This window comes from Colletotrichum navitas (genome assembly GCF_030913465.1).
Source record: "Colletotrichum navitas strain CBS 125086 chromosome Unknown LY79scaffold_36, whole genome shotgun sequence".
Lineage (NCBI taxonomy): Eukaryota > Fungi > Ascomycota > Sordariomycetes > Glomerellales > Glomerellaceae > Colletotrichum > Colletotrichum navitas.
In genome coordinates this window covers 299,122-321,301 of record NW_026850582.1, presented here as the reverse complement: position 1 = coordinate 321,301, position 22,180 = coordinate 299,122, and the positions used below count along the sequence as shown (strand labels likewise).

Sequence of the window (22,180 nt, the reverse complement as noted above, 5' to 3'; positions counted from 1 at the left end):
ACCATTGGGTGCCTCCGCTATGATGGGGAACCACTCTTCGTCGCCGAGTTCATTTCAGTGGACTGATTCTCATCGCTAAATCGCTTGCTATCCAAGAACTCGTATACATCAGCTGCAAATTTCAGATACAAGCGACAGGCTCTGACCCCTTCCATGTATCGCCCATGCATAGTGCCTTGAGCCGTGGGTGGGGTCATCGAAGATCAACAAACACACGTTAGGCAAGAATTGAAAAAAGCTTTCGTCCAATTAGAAAGACTATGGTGCCGGTCGTTCCGCTTAGAGTGTAGGAACGCCTGCGGAGACGTGTGATTCAAAGTGCTTGCTGGCCAAGATGACCAGTATCGGAAGACTCTAAAAAACGAGTTGCAACCTTAACAACTGCGTTTTATACATATATATCTGGCTTTTGTTCAAACCAGAGCTAGTGACATTTTGATGAAGCCACCTTTGGCCTCAAAGCTAATTGGTTAATTTGAAGCTATTCAAATCTGGAAGGTTTTATCCCTTATTGTGTGAAGCCTGCAAGGGTCATCTGAACTATGATCGGTTGGCCGGAATCTGTGATTATCCGCCTCCGCTTGAGTATCAGTCAACACAACTTTGGCCTTGCAGTCGGTTGATTGAAGTGAAGATATTCGGGAAGTTGGCGGATGGTTTGGCCCGGTTGTCTGGCTAGTTTTCTCTAGAAATAGTGCCAGTTTATATTGATCCTTTTGCAAATGAAGGTAGCAATCCATGCTGAGTATTCCTGTGCCCACAGGGTCGGCTGCTAAGAGCGTTCTTTCAAGAATCTCATTACGAGATGGCAATATTTTTCTCAAAAAGTTTCCGTCCCATTATTGACCCGCGGGGTTAAGAAATAAGACTTGAAAACACATACATATCGGAATTTACTTCGAATTCAACAAGGCGCAGTTCGTGAATGTTCGTCTGGCACCAAGCTATCTATTGATGGCAACACACGATGAAAGTGGTTATGATGTGGTCAGATGGGCAACAGCGCCGAGCTTGAGGGGCAGATAGGACACAGGGAGCATACTATGTCTTGATCTTAAAAGCCTAGAAACGGAACACAGTGAAAGTAATTCGGCTTATGTGCTGTGTTCCTTAAATGATCCTCACTTTCGATCTACTAACTTTTCACTGGAACAACTTTACAAGCTCAAGAAATGCAATGCATTTGGACCCCTGAAATGACGAGAAATAGCATACAGTATGAAGGCATTCAAGTTTAAAGTGGCAATGGTCTTCTGCGCCATTATGTCCTGCCAGTGGAGCATGGTAGGCAGTGAGGGTGACAAATATTCAGCTGGAACGTTATGACTCCACTGATTTCTATATATTAACGATACAATGCACAGCCCTGCACTGACTCGAGCAAATAGCCAACTGCACGCCATCCCAGCTATTCGGTATCTACTCATGTACTCAGAGGCCTCCTCGCTTTGATTAACTCTTATCGCCAACCCAGCAACCTCCATACACAAAACATTGAATTTCCACAAACTTATCTCATGGCAGGGCGTGAACTTTGGCGATAGTCAGCCTTAGTTTCAGGTAGACTTGTCAGTCAATCTATGCTCGGCTTATCCATGGCATAAGCGGATTTCCGCCCCTCAATGGAGCGCTGTAAGCGAGGTGGCATCCGTGGATGGATTTTCGGGATCACTGTTGAGCTTTTTCATTAATTTCCATTAAACAACTCAATCGCTCGCTACCTGAACAAGTCCCTACCCAGGTCTTTGCTGTCAGGCCACCACGATCTGATATGTGATACTATCATGCAGTCACTTCGGTCCTGGATTTGACTTTCTCGTATATTAGTTACTGTGTGACCACAACGCCTCCTAGCTGCTTATTCGTGGCCTCATAAGCCTATTATGACTCCATCACATGGTCAGGGATATCCCCTAACCCATAACCACCATGTTGGGTATTTTATGAGTAACGCCGCGGGATGCGCGCCGTGGCTCCAGACAGCGACTCCTTATTGGTTCTGTTATTTTCTCTGCGGTTTTTGGTCACCTGCGTTGAGAAACGCTTGCCATCCGAACCGGAAATGTAATAGAGTCGGGTTGACGCCAATGCGTGATTTGTTGTCTGTAGAGAGACGTCAGCTGAACAATCCTACCAATGCTACGTTCCTGAATAACATGTAAAATCATTTAAACATAATTATATCCATCCGCTTTCTAGACTTTTGTGTAGTCATCTCATTCTGTCATGGTATACAGTGACCGAATAAGACGAAGTCAACTTCGATGTCGAAGCAGATGAAGACGACAGCACTCCTGAGAGATCATCAAGGGGTCTCTGTTTTGATTATGATTTGCATCCGACATTGTCGACACTACTGCCGTCACTGTGTCTCGGCTACTACGATCTCGGAGTATCCATAGCTTCCACAGTCTAGCACAGCCAGCTGACGCTTCACAGGATTCATATCGTTCTCTTCGTTCACGCGAGAGGTTCGCAGATAGATCTAGAGCATGGCGATGCAGCACCTCATCGTTTGTGGGGTAAGGTGATTCCCTATTCGGAACGAGACAAACCCGGACTGGTAAAAACAACGTGGATTATGCCAAGACTTCCGAAAGCCCTTAGCTACTCGCACTGACTCCATCAGGCGGCGCTTCTCCGCCTTTTGCACCCTTTGGGAACCCATCGACATACGATCAACGACAGGGACCGACGACCATCATGTAGAGGCTCGCTAGCTGACACGTGCTGTAGCATTGAGTCTTGGCACCGGGACCCCAAAGTTCGTGAGCGAAAGGCGGAGGAATAGTGTTTTCAACAAGGTTGGAAAAGCCACCCAGCGCCCATGCCTGAATAACAACGGTATATATTGTCTGTGTGCAGACGTCAAAACTCCGAATCTCCACGTGCATGGTGGGCCAAGGGCTTCGACGCGGTCAGCATACATTCTGCTGTTCGATCGATTTCGCACTTGGAATGGATGACAACACGGTTTAGCATGTCAACTTGGAAGACAGTTGAGTCCCTCCTTTCTTGATGAACCAAGAACAACGGCTGCATATCTGCATTTCACCAAGTGTCATTGCGTTGTTGCCAGAAGGTACAGTGAGGTCGGAGTTTAGATGATTCACAAATAATACAAGTCACTAATACCGGTTTTACTGAGCAGATTAAGGAGAATAGCCAGTAGCAAAGCCACCTTAGCATGTATAGTAGGGTGCCAGAAATCATAGTACATGCATACAGTATACACCTATTCTACTACTTTATAATAAGTTATATTAAGCTAAATAAATACTTTAAAACTAAGAGAAATACTTACTAAATAGCTTACGTAAATCTTTATATATGCTCTAAAAAAGCTTTTGTTTTACTAGTATAATAAAGTAGTAAAGTTAAAAAAAGATATATAGTATCTATTATATTTAAGAGATAATAGACTTATAAAGTAAAAACATAGTATAAACACTATATTTTTCTTAAGAAAAAAGTAAAACACTAAGTCTTACTTACTAATATATAAGTCAAAATCTTTTTAGAAGTAGTATAGTATAGCTATCAGACTAAAGTATTTATATATAATTTTTCTTATTAATTAAGTTTTATACCTAAGACATAGAGATATAGTGTATTCTTTATAGTGTAGTTAAGGTGACACACTGTGAGGTGTACTATGACTTATTGCACCCTACTTTAGAGTAGAAAGTATTTTATATTAATGACCGGGAACCATCTTTGTTAGTAAGAAAGTCACACCGCGTTGTGCGCCGGCAATTTCCGCCTAGCCTTTTCGTACTCTGCCGTAGTGTATTGCAAATCAACACCAGGCCACGGTAGAATTAGTACGAGTGTACTCAAAATCAGACATGCCGTGGCCACAGGGTGCTCGTCTGACGCGGCAATGGGGAACGAGGAGGGAACGATGGCTGCATGCATAGCCAGAGACTCGCGCCCATGCCAGGAAGCGGCACAGAACCCATGAAAGAATAACAAAGCAAGCAAATTACACCCCGTCGGCGCAGCTGCGCATGCCTCCAGACATGACATGGACCAGCCTTGCTCTTGTACGTCAGATAAACAGGCCATTCCGAGTTCCGCACACCGCCTGCGCTCCGGCAGACCAGCTGAGGGGGAGAGAGACAGCTCGTAGTGTTTCTATTGACCTCCAACCATGAAGTTAGGACGCGGAGAAGCCCGAGGAGGAACAAATGGGTATCCAAAGTGTCGAGAGCGTAGCATCAAGTGGGGGGGGGGGGGGGGGGGGGGGGTGGCAGACAAGTCTGTCAGCCGCACACGTGCATGACGGGCACGACAAGCGTAGCCATGGACGGTTGACGACGGCTATTCCTTCGCGGGATTTTGAAACTCGTCCAAGGAGCCCGCGGGCCTCCGCTGTCAGTGATATATGACGTTCTCGTCTCCACCGGGCAATAGCCTTTGCCTGCTCGAACAGGAAGCTCGCGTAGGTGACGTTGCCAGGAAGGACAGAGACAAAAAAAAGGAAAAGAAACAAGGAGTCCGGAGGCGTGAAACACCGAGATACCAACCCGCCAGACCTCGGTTCCATAAGAACAAAAAAGCGTACGCTGGAGGAAACCGGCGCCAGAGGTGGCGTAAGGTCCCCTCCACCGCCGCGCCATGCGCGTCGCTTCCACGGATCGGGGCGTTGCAAGACACTCGAGCTCGCGGAACAGCCCCAGTCCGGGGAGAACGAAAAGAAGAAGAAGAAGAAGAAGAATAAATGTAACGGTGATCCATCGCGCGTCGCGTCGAACCAAAGGTCGGTGAGCGGTACAGCCTCGGCCGGGTGGCCCGAGGCGAAACCCAACGGGCCCGAGGCGAACGACATTCGGACGTCGCCTAGGTCGGGGGGACGAACCATTTGGTCTGGCGTTCTGGATATCTCTGAAACATTCTTTTCTGCTGTTATTCTCCACTTGCGAGAGAGTCCCAAACGGAACCAGCGATCCAGGGGGGAATCGAGACTGTGGCCGTTTTGTTTTGTCTCCTCCAGCTTTGACCCCTTTCTCAACACAGACCATGGTCTGCCCCCTCTTCCCCCCCAAGGCGAACCAGCAAAAAAGCAACAGATAACAACTTGTGTACATATATGCCGTCTGATATAGTTCATCTTTACAGGGTCATCGGGGGTCGTGGTTTCGCACTTTGGATGCCTTATCGTCAGGGGAAAGGGCGTGACGTGGCTCGAGGAGGAGGGGGTTCGCGCGCTGGTGACGAGGCTTACATTCGCTCACCTTCGGCTTTGCCCTGCAGCAGCATAGCGTATAATATCACTCGAGGCTATAGTACCAAAGTGAAAGGGGGGGGGGAACCATTGTCGGATGTAGAGGTCGCGAAGGGTGTTTCGTTTCGGGGCGAGTCGGTCGTAGGGGGTGTGGAATGGCGTCGTTTTGAACTTGGTGACCCTGTGCCTATGCCTGCGCGTACGCGCAAAACAGAACGTCAGCCTCGGTTTTCAGCTGGCAAAACGAAGAAAGAAAACTCGGCCGATTAAAACATCTCCCGGCTTTTGGACGTCTCAAGATATCAAATCAGGGAAGGGGGGGGGGGGGGGGGGGGGGTTGTCTGTAAAGTTGTTCCGTTTTTCCAAAGGAAAGGGGCCAAGAGACCGAAGCCAAATACCATGATGGTCCGGAAAAGCCAGCCTTCTCTCTTGCGTAGATCAAATCAAGCGGTCCCAGTCTCTAGGTATAGCACCGGAAGCAGAGGACTACAGCTTGTTGTTGTTGTCGTTGTCGCAGTTGCTGTTATTGTTATATTCAACGTCGAACTTGCCAGCCACGCTATTTGGGTTCGCTTGTATATCGAAACGGACTGCGAATGCGTGGACTTTCAGAGATCATCCAAGCGACTGCCGCCGTTTCCTCTTCCGCACAAAGCACGGCATTAGGATGAAGATAGAATGAAATTGAAAATGCAATTGCAAACAAACAAAATGGTTTACAAGTCGTCGTCGGGACTGCCCGCCTTGGATGTTTTCTCGATCCGGAAGGGCCGCAAAGAAGAAGCCTCCAAGACGATCGCAATACGCGCGGCAAGTTCCGAAGTTTCGAGGCCCTTCACTCCTTTCGAAACCTCCCCACGGCCGTCTGTCTTGCTTAACAAAGAGGGAGGAAAGAGGGGGCGGGCCTGACGGGATTAATAGCAACCTCTAGATCTTAATTATCTCTTTGGCAGTATCGGACAGCCATACTCGTTCGTATCGCTTGAACCTGTAGATATTACGGGCATGAGGAGGATGAGGAGGAGGAGGAGGAGGAGGAGGAGGAGGAGAGGTCGTAGGCATCGTCTTCGTCTTTCGTTTCGCGAGCTCCGTGTGTTTTCGACTAGTTATCCATCAGTTGCGGGCTTTTTGCCAAACTACGCAACTCTGTTCACAACGCGGAGTGGTAACCCTAGACACGTCCATTCTTTAACCTTCTCTTTCAACCTCCCTGTATCCCCCCCTCCCGTGTTATCCTATATTGCCATGTATGTATCGTCTCGGCTCGGATCGCTTCGCGGTCTTGCTCCGTTCTCTCCCTGTCTGAACGTCGTTCTTTCGTCCGTTGTCCTGGGCTCTGTCGTCTTGTCTGCAGCCGGCGTCGTCCGAAACCCCGTCTGGAGTTGCCATCGTGTGTCCGTCCCTCTTTACAGGTATGATCGACGTAAGAGTTGCAAAGTTCCCGAGTGCGTTGTCGAAGCTACTGCCGTTGTTCAGAGCCTTTTTCGAAACGGGCAGATGGCGATCTACCAGTTGGGTTCTTCCCTCGAAACTCGCAACATGACGTGTCGGGCTCGCTCTGGACGGTCTCAAAATCACAGTAGAAGTGCCAGGCGAAAAGAAAACGGGAGATGGACTCTCTGGACCATATGTATACTTTAAACTCTCTCGATTTAGACTCTTGCCACTAGCAACGGCCACCATAAAGACAAAGACTATGGTTCTTCAATTGCATTGCCGTCCCCCACTGCCCAACATGTTGACATGTCTGGCGCCTCTCACCCTCCTTCAGCCACTCGGGGTTTAGCACGAACGATCAACCAGCTTTAGGCATTGCTCGACCCACGGTAGCGACCTACACGCAACCAAGAACCCAAATCCAAGCGCCCCGAAAGGGTTTTGTGATTCCTGACAGAACCAAGAGCCAGCAAAGGTGCTTCTACGGCTCTGGCGAGACGGTCCTCATGGTGTCCCGCCCTCACGCTTACCATCTTTACAATAGAGGGTGTCCCAGGCATGGTACAGACTCATTCGAGTGTTCTCGACGCACAGCATGCGTGGCGGCTCCAGCTTCGGCTTCTCGGAGGGATGCGTTCGTGGCAGAATGATATGGGCCTGCCTGTGCACCGCCACTGTCCTTCAGACTCAAGTCAGCTTCCTGGGAGAGGGGGGGGGGGGTCCCTCATCACATTGACCATCTATCTATTCGTATCTGTCTGTATGACGAAGGTGCTTTCATCTGATGAGTTGACTGCTGTTCCCCATCTGTCCCATCTTCATCGTACCGCCAACGTTACAGTTGAAGAGGATATCCATCAGCCCATTTTCTTGCGGGGAGGGGGGTGTAAGGTTACCTAGGCTGCCGGCTTTTGCCCCTTCCCAACATGGTCTCCCCTGGAAAAGCAAATGATCTAGACAGTTTACGAAACTCCCTGCATATTCGAGAGACGACCAACACGGCCGAGTGGGAACGTGTTGAATAGATACACGCATTGGAGCATTCCTATCCAAAGTAAGCGGCCGACCCCCCCTGACGGCATGACAGCATGGCATAACTTTATGCAAAGCGAGAAAAGTGCGCCCGTACTGAAGCAGCGCCGGTGTAAGCTCCTCCGCCACATGAACAGGTGGCGGGCGAACGAACAGTCAAACGCGCGCTGGCAGAGTCTGCCGGAACCATGGCCCTTCTTGCCGCCCTCTGAAGGAGTCAACCATTGATTCCTATGTTGCTATTGCCAGTCCCGAACCTCGAATAGCCGGCAACGCATATACTCACTCCCGTGGAAGATCCTCCCGCGGATTAACGCTATGACTCGAAGGGGACAACGGGTTGATCGCCATGATGAATCCTACTTCCCCGCATGGTGTACAGACTTGGCCTTGCACGCCTCGGTTCACACGATGCTAAGCCTCTGTGAAAATTTCATAAGGCGGGAGGACCACCACGACCCAAACTCGATACCTTGCTCTGTCTGGGCAATTCGCGTATGATTCCCCACCGTAGCCGAGACAATGACACCGCTCGCTTCCTGACTACGCGGGCAATGACATGGGAGCGCTAAGATTGTTGGCACATTAATGATGTGTTGGGCCACCGAGTCTCGGCACGATGTAACCGCGATTGGACGAACCGCCGCAAAAATGCGACAGCCCCTTCCAGAGTGGAATGGATGCTCAAATCAACTTGGCTGAGAGTCCAAAAGATGATACGTCTCGTCCCACCAACGACCGGCAATGACAACGTTTGAGCAAAAGAACAAAGAAAATAAATAAAAAAAACTCCAGATCTGTGGTGGATTGAGACTCCAGAGTAGGCCAACGGTTATCGAAACGAAACAAATAAATCTCCGAGTCCCATCCATTAGTGGGATTTGTCGAAGAAGATCCGGCAGACTCGGATTTGCAGTGTATAGAGGATTACTCAACAAGGCTGGAAGTCACCACCACATCGCTTGCAGAATCGATCAATGGGGGCGATGGCCGCGCTGGGGATCATTGATGATGGTGGGTATGCCGTGCGGATGGCCTGTAGGCGAAGCATCATGTCAAGGTGCATGGATATGGGGTCTGGGGGATGCACGCCGCGAGGGAGGCGATTCCCTGCGATGCAATAGTTTCCAGGCATTCTGTCTTGGAAGTCGAACAAAGAAACCTGGGAAGGTCAAGGGGTGTTTGGCAATATTGGGTGCGGTGTTTAACGCCTGTCCAGGATGGCCTGGGTAACTGCGGACATGACATTGGCAGGATTGTCTGAACAGGGCATCCGCGCATCAGTCAGCCGGGGAGGGGAGACAACTGGTGGAGATCCACGTCCCGCCCGACGTGCCGCTGTCAAAGCAAGGATAGTCCCTGAGAATGGTCGTGACTTATTGAACAACTTTAGCCTCCGAGGTCAAGTTGCCTTTGTTCTTGGTGAGAGGGATGGGGAAACTCGGGAACAGTGCCAAAAAGGCGTGAGCAATTTCGAGGCGGGTTGCAAGGCCGGTCGCGAGATTGATGTAGTTGACAGTTGTTGTGGGCATACACGATCGAACATGATGCATGTGCAGTATGCACGCACGCTTGACACCGGTCGACCGAGTCCGGGGTTGCAGCAGCGGCCGCACTAAGTAGCTTGTAAGATGGCCGTCTCGACGCCAGGTTGTATCCAATGGTATTGGTCAAGGACACCAAAGGTATGTTCATCTTGTGGTGAAAGATAACCAGCCTTATTAGAGAGACGACGAGAATCATTCGCTCTGTCGAAGGGGGGGGGGGGGGGGCGCTGGAGAAAGTCGGGGCCCTCTGTGAGTGGTGTGCACAACATCATCTGCTTCGCCGTATGCATTCCGCATTGAGTGCATGTCTGGTTTGACCATTCGTCTGGACGTCCTGGCGTACCGTCGCCATCTGTCCAAGCGATAATATATCGAGCCAATGGGCTCGGACACAATCCACCATTGGATATCGACCTCTGCTGAGTGGTGCCCTTGCTGTATAGTTCGTTCTCGAGTCCTCAAAGGCCTCCGACAGACAGCGCTATAAGCTCTGCTGGAGAAATTGTCATCCGCATCGTGAGGCAACGAGTTGGCGACGGATCGACTCGGGAGACCAAAATAGCCAAAACGACCATGGGCACTTATGCATGAAACATGGGGCACGCATAAGCACAATAGCGACAGGGGGGGCCTCAGGAGTCTCGAACAGCGTAGTGGCTTGGGTTCGGAGATTCGACCCCATTGGCAACTGTGTCGGTAAGTGAGCAGCACCTTTTCTTGTAGGCGAGCGCTTGAACGGGAGACTTGGAACCCATCCAGCAGCCTTTGCGCGAGCTCGCGGTCTCTCCTGGGTCTCTGCCTGTCTCTCACTCTCTCTGTTTGGTCTCCTCCAAACTGATGAGCTCCGGTAGACAATTTCGCACGACCCAGCTCTCATTTCCCCGTCCCTCCTGTCAGGCGGCTCGTAACATTGAAGCCTGCCGACGGTCGAAAGGTCATCATCTCAGTCTAGGGCGAGGGCTCTAGAAACGGTAGAACGTCCGGTACTGCCCCAGGCTATCCATCCGTTGCGGCCGGAGGATTTGCCGGCAAGGTTGGACCGACCACCATGTACGAATATCCAGCGTTGGCTAGCCGTAAGCGACGTTCTGACGTGACATTGGGGGTCGCATTGCTGCTCATCGTGTTGATGGCGGATGACAGGCTCCAGGATGTCGTCAGCGGACCCTGTGACAGGCGCCCGATGTCCCTGATTGACAGGGCGAGCTGGCCCTTCTGTAGCGGATGGTCTACGACTCGTGAGATGGGTCCCCCAGTGGCCGGACGTCGAATCGCCTAGGCGAAACCTTAGAAACGAGATTGAGTTTGCCAGGAAGCCTCCTCGTCTTGCGCAACGAATCACAGGCTTGCGTCGCATACGATGTACAGCATCATCCGCTGGCTAGGCGCGCTGGCATTTTTCTCTCGCTACTGAGTAACGGTCACTCAGCTATCGTTACAGACCGAGTCAGGAAAGGGAATCCCCATGAGTCAAAGTCGTCTAAATAAAGTTGAGCCCATTGGTTCCTGCAGACGCTCGGTTGACTTCGGACACAATTCGGCTGCTGGTACGGTTTTTTCTTCTTCTTTTTTTCCCCTTTCTTTCTTTTTTCTTTCTTGCCGTTTGAAGCTGTACGGGAATTTGAAGACAATAAAGGGTTGGGGGTATATCGAGAAATCGAAGTTGCCGACAGCTCGATCCACGTCCCTAGAGTTTCTGCGAGGCAAGAAATCTAAGATGTTGGCGCGAAGCACGGTCTACGCCCTTCCCGCTGTCGCACGCCAAGTTGACGCCATGGGACCGATTGTGAGTGATGGCTGGCTTGAAATGAGACTGTGGGTCAGGGATGCGCGGACAACACGCCGAAGCAAGTCTTGTGAGCAGGCCATCGGCGGCTGAAATGCCTGTATTCATCCCTACCTGCCGCCCGGGTAAAGGGTCTTTTGAAAGACCCAGGCCGGGGTTTGCGGTACATGAATGCGAGTGCCGGCCAATAAAAGCGATATCCGGCCCAAACGCCACAGCTGTCAACCACGCATGAAGAATGGTCCGGTATTAGCGAGTCGAAAACGGGGGTAGACGCCACAATCCCGCTCGCCTCTGGAGTCTCGGGTTAGCCTCACAACCAACAGTACATGTTTGGGTAGTCGAAGGCGCATTCATCCTTGGATGGCAGGGTGCTGCCGTTATCCGTAAGACGTTGATAGCTAAGAGCCGTCTGGCTGCCTGACACAAACAAGACTCGAGGGGCCCGACGGCGGCAGACACTGCGCCTGTCGACGGAGGCGTAATAGTAAGGATCGTTGTGCCTGTGACGTATCCATACGCCTGATGCGTCTCGAAAGTGAGCCGAACAACCCAATCGGCTATCTAACTTTGGGGTCGAGACAGCAGTCAAGCCGATTCCCATGTGAAAGACGTGGGTGGGTACGACACGTCCTCGTGGAAGGTAATGGGACCATGAGCGGCGGCAAAGACAACGGTTCGCTAAAGGTCTTGCGACAAGTGTCTTTCCTTCTCGTGGGATGACACTGAAACGACCATCTGAAGGGCTAGACTCGTAGAGCCCTGGATCGAGGACAGGCGAGACGTTGGCGCGGCCGCTTTGCTCTGATTTCAGGCTTGGTGGTGGAGCGAAGACAAAGATTTAGGCCCGAGTGCACAACGCCAACATGGTGTCATACCTACAGGGACGCTATCTGCCGCCGTTGCATCCGTCTCACGTCATGATGAAGAGGGTTCGTAGGGTGCCACCCTTCCAAGGCAGTTTTCAACAGAAAGGTCTTGGGTTGAAAGAAGCCTAATGGAATATTCCGGCGGCTGAGGATACGAAGTGCTCGGCCGAGCAGCTTTGCCGACGCGTTTACTGTCGCTGATTTGTTGCAAGAACTTTTCTTGGGTAAGGCCCGCGATCCTGCAGGGGGGGAGGTTTCATGATATTCCAGAAGCTTGCCAACAAAGCCTTCGTCGTCAAAGTGTCGTCGCATAGGCAGGCCAGTGAAAATCTGGGGGATGATGCCATCCCGTCGGCTGTGGAGGAAGACGTGCAGGGGGTTACTGGAAAAGAGAAACAGCGGTGCGTAGCTGCTCAACTTCTAAAAGGCTCACTCAGGATGAATTCCAGGCGAAGGGGAAACATTGGCCTACATCGCACTTGGTTTGGAGGCCGCGATGGCCTTGTCATGCAGTCAGAAGCATGGCAGCGGACGCAGTGCAGCGCCTCCTCCTCGGACTTTGGTGCGGCGCAATCCTGGCCTGTTTTTGTTGTTTTTTTTCTTCGTTTTTTTCTTCCTTTCTTTTTGAGGGGGGAGGAGAAGAGGGTGGGTAGGTGAATAGACAGGGTCTTTGGGTGGGTAGAAACACAGGACGGATCTCCGAGGCCGCACAGCCTTGCGGCTCCCGTTTGAAGGGGTGCATGTCGGATTCGAGTGGATGCTGGCTTGTCAAAAACCTTCTTTGGCGAGCAGTGAGGTCCTGGTTGACCACTTTCGTCTCCTTCAGTCGATATTGGATAGCCACTACGGGCATCTATTGGTTCTTCGACGCGCCTTCGTGCCATGGAGGCTGCGGCCCCGCAGCGCCGGCATGCACCACATCGTTTGGCCATCAGGAACAATTGTGTACCTATGTAACTTGCGTGAATAGGCAAGGGGGGTTCCACAACGGCGGCAGAAGATACCGAAACGAGCAGGTCTTGGTGGACGGTAGGAACGAAGAATAAAATGACGACGACGAGAGACTCGGTGCCCCCACGCAGAGGCATAATAGTCGAGGAAATCCAGAGCGCGTGCTCCGCCATGAGCACGGGGGCGACTCCCGAAGGGAACAGGTCGGATATTGCCGGGAAGCTCACCCAACATCAGTGTCTTTCTGGATCAGCCACGATTGGCAATCGAGCGTTGGGTTCTGATGGTCTCAAAGGGTGTTAGTCAGCAGGCATTATGGTGGAGGCGTATCATCCGGGAGGGAACCAGGCCCAGAGGGCGAACGACTGACCTGCTCTAACACAGTCGGACAAGCGGAAACGCCCGGGAGGAAGAGGACGAAGAGGAGGAGGAGGAGGAGGACCGGCAGCAGGTTAGAGACGGAGGACGGTGCAGTGCTGGGAGGCCTGGAGCGGGGCATACGATGATACAATGCCGTTGTACATCTTTGAAGGTGCGAATGAATGAGTGGGATATTGTTCCCTGATGGTAAATCTCGTTATATGGAGAGAGAGAGAGAGAGAGAGAGAGAGCAAGCGAGCGTCATAGTGTGTACAGTACACCATTAAGCAGGTAGGCACTTGCGCGGGCAGGAAGGACCGACTTGATGCTAGCCGAATAGGAGAGTGAACCGGCTACGGTAGGTAGGTAGATAGATACACTCCTACACGAGGAAGGTACATTCCTTCCATCGCCGGTACACAAACAGCTGCCGTACCTGTCTGTCTGTCCACTAGTCCAGTACGAGGTGGGGGCTCACGAGCATATAGGTACGTACCTTATCTTGACTCGGCCGAAACAGGCCCCCAACATCGGGGCTTCCTTCCTCGCCAACCATGTCGTCCTTTCTGTATGGGGTGTATTAAGGCATTCAAGGCAGGTAACTTTGGAAAGCAATGGAAGGCGAACAAAGCGTCCGGCAGTTGTGGCAGGACGATGGTCGGCAGAGCAGCAGGCACCATTTGCCGAAAATCGACGGAGGAGGAAGGAGGAAAGGAGCCCATGCCAATCAATACTGAGTCAACGACACTCCATCTCCAACAGTTGGTCGCGAGCAGCGCGGGCTGCCACTGGGAAATGAAAAAAAAAAAAAAAAAAAAAGCAAAGAATGGAGCTGTTTCTCGTTTTGGACGGACGGGAGACGATGGGACCTGCTGCTGCTACTGCTGCTGCTGCTGCTGCCGCTGCCGGTTGTAAGCGATGTTGCAGACTTTGAAAATTTGCGGGCGACTGCTCTGACCGTTTGTTTGTCGCTACGCATTGTAACATGACCCGCGAAAAAGGAGCCCAGGTCGTTCGTTCGTCGGAGCTCAGGGAACCAGAATAGAGAACAGAGCAGGAGCAAAGCGCGAGAACGGAACAGACCACAAACCCCGTAATTACATCCGCGAGTAGGCATCTCGTCCGTCCCATCTCCATAAGACACTTTCCGAGTTGTGACGGCGGCTTGCCTTGGCGGCCCTGGAACAGTGCAAGAAACATCATGGAGAAAAAGCAAGGTCATCTCTCTCTCTCTCTCTCTCTCTCTCCCTCTCCCTGTCGTTGTCGTCGTCGCCAACTGGGCTGTTGGGGCGGATCCCTTTTGCCACAGATGGATACGTACCGCTGTAAGGCAAAAGTGGTTAACACCCCGGTCTCTTGCAGACCCAACCTACCTACAGTACCTTACGAATATCTGGGTACTTACCAAGGCAGGTAAGTAGTGGACGCACTAGTGCAAACCACACCTCGAGGATGATGGCTGACAGTTGCCCGCTTAGCCATCTTCGGAACCTCGAGACCCTCGAAGATAGCGCTGGGAAACCGTTTTCTGCCATGACCCAGACACTACTAGACTAGTCTAGTCTGATCTCTGTGCGTGCTAGTACACATATTGGCCTTCAGGGCATCGAATCGCAGCCAGGGAGGATCCTTGGGACCGCGGTAACTAAACAGGAAGCACAGACGATGGCCAGATCGACGATACTGTCTGTTTGTCGGTCTGTCTGGCTGGCTGGCTGGCTGTCTGTTCCCTCCGTCTCTGCAAGCAAACGACTTCACCTTACCGCGCTGGGTAGTTACCAGCCTACCACTCGGTATGGGAAAATAAGCTATCTCACGGCGCTTGACCGGCGTGTCTCCAAATTGCAGCCCCGGGGTGGGGACCGCTCGGAGTTGGCCGAGGCAAAGCGCGTCGTGCTGTTTACATGCGCGTAATTTGTCGCCAGGCCGCCCCCCTCGGCAGATCTTTTTGTATGCCGCAAGAGGCAGTCAGGCCGGCAGGAGCCAACCGTCCTCTCCCTCTTTGGAGTAAACCGACGCGTCATTCCAAGGCGATTCCAACGGCCGTCCAAGCTTGTGTCTCAGAAGCTTCCATTCATGCCTGGGTGCCTTCCTTCCTTCACTTCTTCTCTGCGCCCCGTACAGACGCGAAAGTGGGGACATCGCCTTCCGGACCGGGCACGGCACTGGGGACGAGGCCATTGTGGCAAGGGTCAGGGATTTCGAGAACATTGATCCCTGTCAATGTGGACGGGTGTGTGTGTGTGGCTGATGGCATTGCCTGTCTCTGGTCGCTTGTTTACCTGTCAGTGAACAGGGGTGGGGGGGGGGAGGGGGTGGTACGATGTATACTAGGTCGGAAGGAGAGGAAAGGGAGGGGCGAGCGACAGAGGGGGGAGGGGCGGGATTACACTACGTAGGTAGGTAGGTAGCACGGAGGTAGCTTATAAGCAGTGCAGTGAATGTACGATGGATGTATACCATATCATTATGCTATATCGTTATGGAAGTGGATGATGTCGGGGAGAGAGGTGATGAGCAGTCAGGGCCAGGCATGAAAGACGTAGGGAAGGGGGAGCCAATCAACCCAAATATGAATGACCGAGGCTGGTCCATCGCTTCTCCAAAGAAGGCCAAAGCACAGAGACTCGCAGCACCATCAGTCGGGTTGATGGTCGAAAACGGAAAGATGTGAGTCTCTTGGTATGTCGATTGCACCGGGGAGAATGTCATAAAACCGGGTTGCGTTACCTGCCGTTACTTGAGTACGTTTGGCGCATGTCAGAATGGCCGAATCGAATACCGGATAGAGATAGCTGCTATCGCATGGGCAAGGCCCGAACTGAGGGTCGGCGGGGGACCATGAAACTGTGGACAGGCATGAAGGGGGGTGAAAAAAGAAAAGAAAAAATAACAGAAGAAGAAGAAGCAGAGGCAACGAAAATGTGAGGTTATACAATGGGTGGGGTCAGGGTTGGATCCAATGCTGCCAGATGCAACAATTCCTAATGCCAAATGGCATAATAGTAGATGGCATTAATGGGCTTTAACGTGTAGTATAGCTAGCTTACTCTGCACAAGGCAAGGAAAAAAAAAGCCCAAGCAGGGTAGCTATGCAGTCTAGCTCGCCCCGGTGACAGGGGTGCTTCTTTACTTCCCCCCCCCCCTCAGATGATGCAAGGCGAATCACCAGCAACGCAGAGAGAGACGATGTTTGTATGCAGGCCCTGCCACCTGGAAGCCTGTGGAGGCCTACCTTACGCCCCCCCCTCACACACCAAATCTTTCTCTCACTCTCTGCTGCCCCTTCGCTGCCCCGTCTGCCTTGGCTCATCTTAGCTCGATTTCAGACGGGCAGAACAGGGCAACGACGTTAGAGAGACGAGAGACAAGACGCCATGACCTGCGACTGTGCGTGCATGTACCTTTGCACAGCATACCTAGTAAGCGTGTCGGTACCTTTTCGACACCACCACCGCAGAAGGACGGACCGCCATCTTTCCCAATGGAGAGCCATTCCCCTTCTCTCTCTTCCCTCGTCCACTCTCTTTCCCCGTTCTCTGTCGTGAGTCCTTGCCGATTTTCGAGCTGTTGCCATGGCGGCCCGTCCTTATTTCATCGGATCTGCCTGCTTCGAGGAACGGCACGAGAAAGGTAGATAATATCCGTACCTGTGTGCATATCGCGTCCAGCGGGGGGGCGGAGGACAAACGTACCGTGGGAGCGACGATACGTACTGCCTACCTTACCTCCTTCCTCACAAAACCCTTAGTACCTCGTCCTCACGTACCTACCTACCTTAGGCACCTAGGTACTTAGGTAACTATATACTTAGGTACCTACTCCCCCTCTATTTCGTGCGCTACTTTCCCCGATGTATCATGTAGCCCCCACTCCAGATGCAGCCACAGTTCCCGTTGCCATCGAATCGACTGCCCAGTGCTGACTGAAAGGGAAAGAAGTACCTACAATAGACAGACAGGTGTACCGGTACCTTACTTGTCTCTGACCGTTGCCTATCTCCACTCATGCCTTCGGTATGTACAGATATCCCCTTTCCCATTTCTTTTTCGCGGCAAGCACCCGGCTCGATCCATCCGAACGCGCTCTTTCCCGAATTATCCACTTTGCTATGTTCGGCAGGGCGGGCCTTACTTGTTTCAAGGTACCTGCCCCTCACGTCGTCTCTTCCTTAATTGGCATTATAGCACAATCGGGTCGACATACATAGTACAGTACCTGGCTGGCGTGCTGTCGGTCAGGAACGACCCAACGTAGCGTAGCTGTAACGTGATATCAGATGAACAAACGACTCTCTCCCGCATACTGCATACTCACTCTTTTTCCTTGTAGCAGGTAGTGTACTCCCCATTCTTCTCCTACTCCTCCTCCTCCACCATCACCATCACCACCCTCACGGTTTGAAGCCGGCATCCACTTCATTCCGTCCTCTACCGATCCGCATTTTCTCCATTCTCTTTATCATCTCTCTTACTCACTCTCTATCTCTTTTTTCCCCCTTTCAATCACGCTTTGTGCATTATATACCAAGGGTACCCCCTGCGCCACATATCGCAATAATTTCGCTTTTTCGATTTGCCGTCCCTGGCATAACCTTACACAGACAGTCTCCACCTCGAACAACCTACTCGATGCCTACACAATGGCGAAGGGGCTTCGAGTGCTCCGGTCAGAGGCTCTATCTCCCTCCATCTGAGCACGAACTACTACGCACGGCATCAACCTTGGGTCTTATCAGCCGGCGGCGTGCCGGTCGTTTGGGCTCGTCCGCTTCTTATCCATCGTCGTCTGTTCCTACCATCGATACCGTCCAATGCATGAATGCACGGAGCGTTTGAGAGTCCGCTCATTGATTAACCACTCTCTTGGGACGAATTTCCTCCGTACAAGTCCCTTCATATAGTTAGGACGGTAAGTACTCTGCAAACCAAAAGCGGCAAGCGGCTAGCGAACCCGGACGAACTGCTTCCCGACCTACCAAACACTTTCGGTCGTCGGCTCTGCGTCGAGCAACGACAAAAGGGGACGGACGGGCGGACGTCTAGACCACCCACCACCACCATCAGCGTCAATCACTCGGTGTTGTACGTCCCTGTCCCGCCTGCCCGCGTCTATCTTCACCACACCGCGCGCGCGCGCCCCGGTCCTTCCAACTTGGCTTCGTTGACCGCCGCCCCTAACCCACGTCACTTTCACTGGTCGGTCGCTTCTTGCCGAGCGTTGCCAACTGAGCACCCCCAAACAGGACCAGCCAGGGATGACGGCTCCGCCAGAAGACTCGGACCTCTGACAGCACAGCACAGACCAGAGCAACACAGGGATTTACCCTTCTCCGTTCTTTCTCTTGTTACTCCGTACTTTGTACCTACCACGATGTACCTGTGCCGCCCCACCGGCAGAGACTCCCCTCCGGGGCGCGGGCCTGGGCCGCACCCACTCGAATATTTGGCATATTGTATCCTGATGCATCAAAACATCCTCTCCAAGCCCAGCACAACCCATGGCAAATCGAACCATCAACGGCTTGTTGTCTTCCCCGAGAGTATCCCCCCCTCATTTTGCCTTGGCGCACCCGAACCTCGTCCATAACACAGTCATGGCCGTCTCTTCTCGGTATACACCTTCCGGCATAGATACATGGGCCTGTGGTGCATCCTCATGGCCAATTTTATCGCGGTCAAATTCCCCGATACCTAATCTGAGGCCCCCCTCGAAGGAGTTCGTGGGCTCGGCACCACCACCTTATCCTACCTTGCCACGCTCCCTGCCCCGATGATGTATCTGTACACTACCTGGGCCCCTCTTCTCCTCTCTCTTTCTCTCTCTCTCTCTCTCTCTCTCCCTCTCTCTCTCTGTCTCTCAGTGGCAGGCATCTTGGTCCACTATCGTAGCAGGATACATTGACAAAGTACTCCAGGTTCTCGACTCTTTGCTTTACTCCGGCCACCCCCGGCCCCATAACATTCAGAGCTTCCTGCCCTTTCTCTTGTTAGCACCCTCCTCCCCCTTCCCCTCGAAGTATCGAGTTCGCTTCCATCTCCTCCAAGTGTCCCCATTCTTCACCGCACGCCCCCTCATGCCACTGAACCCCTGAGCCGTCTCTTTCCCCTTAAGGTACTCGGCGCGCGCCTTTTGAATTTGGACGACAGCTCGAGTGCCAACATCAGCCGAGAGCTCACCATATATCAACATCGTCACTTTATCAACAAACGTCCCCCCCCCATCCGTCATCCGCCCTTCACCTCGACCACTTCATGCCGACCTTGCTCTTGGCCCATCCGCCACCCTACGCCCACACGATCCTCTCGGCCCCGTCACTTCTGAACAAGAGCCATCCCAGTGACGCATACAGACCCCGATACTCTCCACGCATACCTCGCTGTGCTCCCACTGCGAGACCCAAGTCCCATTCCTCGAGGCTTTAGATTCTACCACACGCGTTGGTGTCGGTGCTCAGGTACCGCTGTAAGCCTGGGTCGAGAGGTACTGGCCACTCATCCCACAGGTAGGATGACCCTGCCCTGCCTATACACACGCCGGTACCAGTAACATGGTGTGCGTGTGGGTACACTTGGTATGCACAGGAAATGGCCATCGTTGCTGACCACTCAGGGATTAGGAAGACTCGCTCGCACCCAGATATACTGACAGGCGCTGCCACTGCCGTTGCCTCCCGTCCTCCTTGCTCTCTTTCTCTCTCTCTCTCCCTCTGCCCCTCCATACAGGAACAGCTGCCCGATTCGCCTCCCCTGTTGCTGTCTTGCGTCCCACTCGGAAAGATCTACGCCTGGCACTTCCGGTTTCCATCTCGTGGCAGGGGTCCTACTGTCAACCACTTCCTCGCATTAAATCTCCTCCTCCCACCAGTCACACTTCCTTCATCACCTCAAGTTGTCGTCTGACAAGACATTTTCGATCTACTGCATCCGGCCATCGACACCTTGACGGACTTTGTCATCCATACACTTCACGTTGATGCCGCACTATAATTCTTTTCTTTTCTTTGGCACACAAGCCATCTATTGACTATCGCCCGTGCTGCCTAGCCCAGCCCCTTGGTCCCCTTGCGGTCTTTACATCTCGACAATCATCAAACGTCACGGAACAGCCGACTGGTCACCTTTACGGACATCACATTGTTCGAGCCCTTTCTGGTATTTGAAAAAAAAAAATACTCTTCGTCAGTTCTAGGTGGAGGAACCTAGCTGCCCCAGCAAGCCAACCGCACGCAGTCTTGACGCCTCGGATTCTTTGGTCGTCCAACAAGACAATAAACTTAATAACACACTGTTTCTCCGATACCTGGGCTCGCTACTTTTTCTTCCCAACCTCAGCCAAGCAGCTATATATGCTGGGCCTCTAATAGAATTCCCTTTCCACGGTCTTTCGCTTCTCGGCAAACCTTTCAGCACGCCAGTTTCTTACAAGGCCCAATTGGCACATCCATCAGCACCCACCAGTTTGTTACAAGACCCAATACATCAATGTCTTACTCTCACAATCATCTCGGGGGCTCGCTCCCGACGCAACAGCGGTACGTGTCTCGGACAGAAGAACGCCGCCCACCGTCACGACTGATACTAACGGGCGACAGTTTCCCAACGAGCCACAGTGGCATCTCTCTGACCGTCGTTCAAGGGCCAACCAACGCAAAGGTGGCCACCGGAAAAGAAAAGGGTCCGTATCTTGCCAGCTCGGGAGTTGCTTCGTAGGCTAATATCCGTCAACAGACCGCAAACCGATCGATCCGCCTCCCATTGTCAGGCTCAATGTTGAACCAAGGAACTTTGACCGCAACTTTTATGGCAATCCCGACAACTGTCTCTTTAGTGAGTAGTCTGTTCTCGTCAACATATTGTCGCATTCGCGCTGACTTTGGTCCAGATCCCTTCTGGATTATGTACGTCTACCTGATCAACGCCGACCGAGACAGCAAGCAAGATCCCGAGGTGGCCAGAAAAGCACTAGTTGGCACGACTTGTTCCTCCTTACACAAGTTCAAGGACCCCAATAGTCATGATGCCGGCTACTTTGTGTTTGGGGATCTCTCGGTCAAGTACGAAGGGTGCTTCAAGTTGCAGTTTGTCCTGTACGAGATGCGAAGAACGGAAGTTGTTATGTGCACGACTGCTACTTCGTCAGCTTTTCAGGTGCACACTCAAAGAACGTTTCCAGGAATGGCCGAGTCAACCTACCTGACCCGCCATCTCAGTGACCAAGGATGTCGGCTGCGTCTTAGAAAAGATTCCCGCCAGGCCACAAACCGGAAGCGCCAACTCACGTTCAGCCTAGAGGCGGAGCGTGCCCGTACGACCGGCCCATCGCCCAAGCGGCATCGCGGAGATGGCTCTGGCGACGCGCTTCATGACGGGATCCAGACTCACACAGGTTTGCAGACCAGCTCGGCAGGCAGCGGCGGATACGTGGGAGGATTCGCTCAGCACCAGTACCAGAGCCCGTACCAGAGCTCCAGGCAGCTCAGCAGCAGCAGACAAATGAGCAGAAACAGACCGGCTCCCCCGGCCATGGCCGTGACGCCCAACTACACGACGGCCCCGCTCCTCTCGAGCTATACGACAGCGCCCATCGCACCAAACTTCACGACGGCTTCTATGGGGTCGACCCTGCCAGCGACGTCCATGGGGACACAGTCAATGGGTCAATGGCCAGCCACACCGTCGTCAGGCCTGTCAGCCGCTGCTTCGTTGCCCTCTGCTTCGCCCACTCAGAGCCCCCCTGATATGGTTCACCCCAACTCTTATTACCGCCTCGACTCCTCTCTTATTTTTACTGGGGATACTTCGACGTACGAGGGTGAAGACGCACTGCCGGACGAAATCTTTACAAGAGACTACCCGAAGGATAGTTTCTGGGCCATGACGGAAGAGCGGAGAAGGGCCGGCCACGGAACGGGCAATATTGGCGCCTAGGGAGGCACAATGCCGAGACCAGGTTTTCGACAAGCATCATA

General features: G+C 52.5%; 3 protein-coding genes across 3 annotated transcripts; all 3 read left to right on the top strand.

Moving 5' to 3' along the window:
• The first annotated feature begins 5,930 nt into the window (after window positions 1–5,930).
• LY79DRAFT_235672 (uncharacterized protein) lies at window positions 5,931–7,045 on the top strand. The gene has a single exon (XM_060551699.1). The coding sequence runs from the start codon at window positions 6,233–6,235 to the stop codon at window positions 6,866–6,868; it is 636 nt and encodes a 211-aa protein (XP_060413374.1). The 5' UTR covers window positions 5,931–6,232; the 3' UTR covers window positions 6,869–7,045.
• A 5,746-nt stretch (window positions 7,046–12,791) lies between these two features.
• On the top strand, window positions 12,792–13,483 carry LY79DRAFT_556435 (uncharacterized protein). The gene has a single exon (XM_060558018.1). The coding sequence runs from the start codon at window positions 12,946–12,948 to the stop codon at window positions 13,150–13,152; it is 207 nt and encodes a 68-aa protein (XP_060413373.1). The 5' UTR covers window positions 12,792–12,945; the 3' UTR covers window positions 13,153–13,483.
• A 7,210-nt stretch (window positions 13,484–20,693) lies between these two features.
• LY79DRAFT_590900 (velvet factor-domain-containing protein) lies at window positions 20,694–22,139 on the top strand (the record flags this gene model as incomplete). The annotated part of the gene is made up of 4 exons (XM_060561210.1): window positions 20,694–20,743; window positions 20,804–20,886; window positions 20,940–21,038; window positions 21,094–22,139. 4 exons carry the CDS (start codon window positions 20,694–20,696, stop codon window positions 22,137–22,139), a joined length of 1,278 nt encoding a protein of 425 aa, XP_060413372.1.
• Window positions 22,140–22,180: the final 41 nt, after the last annotated feature.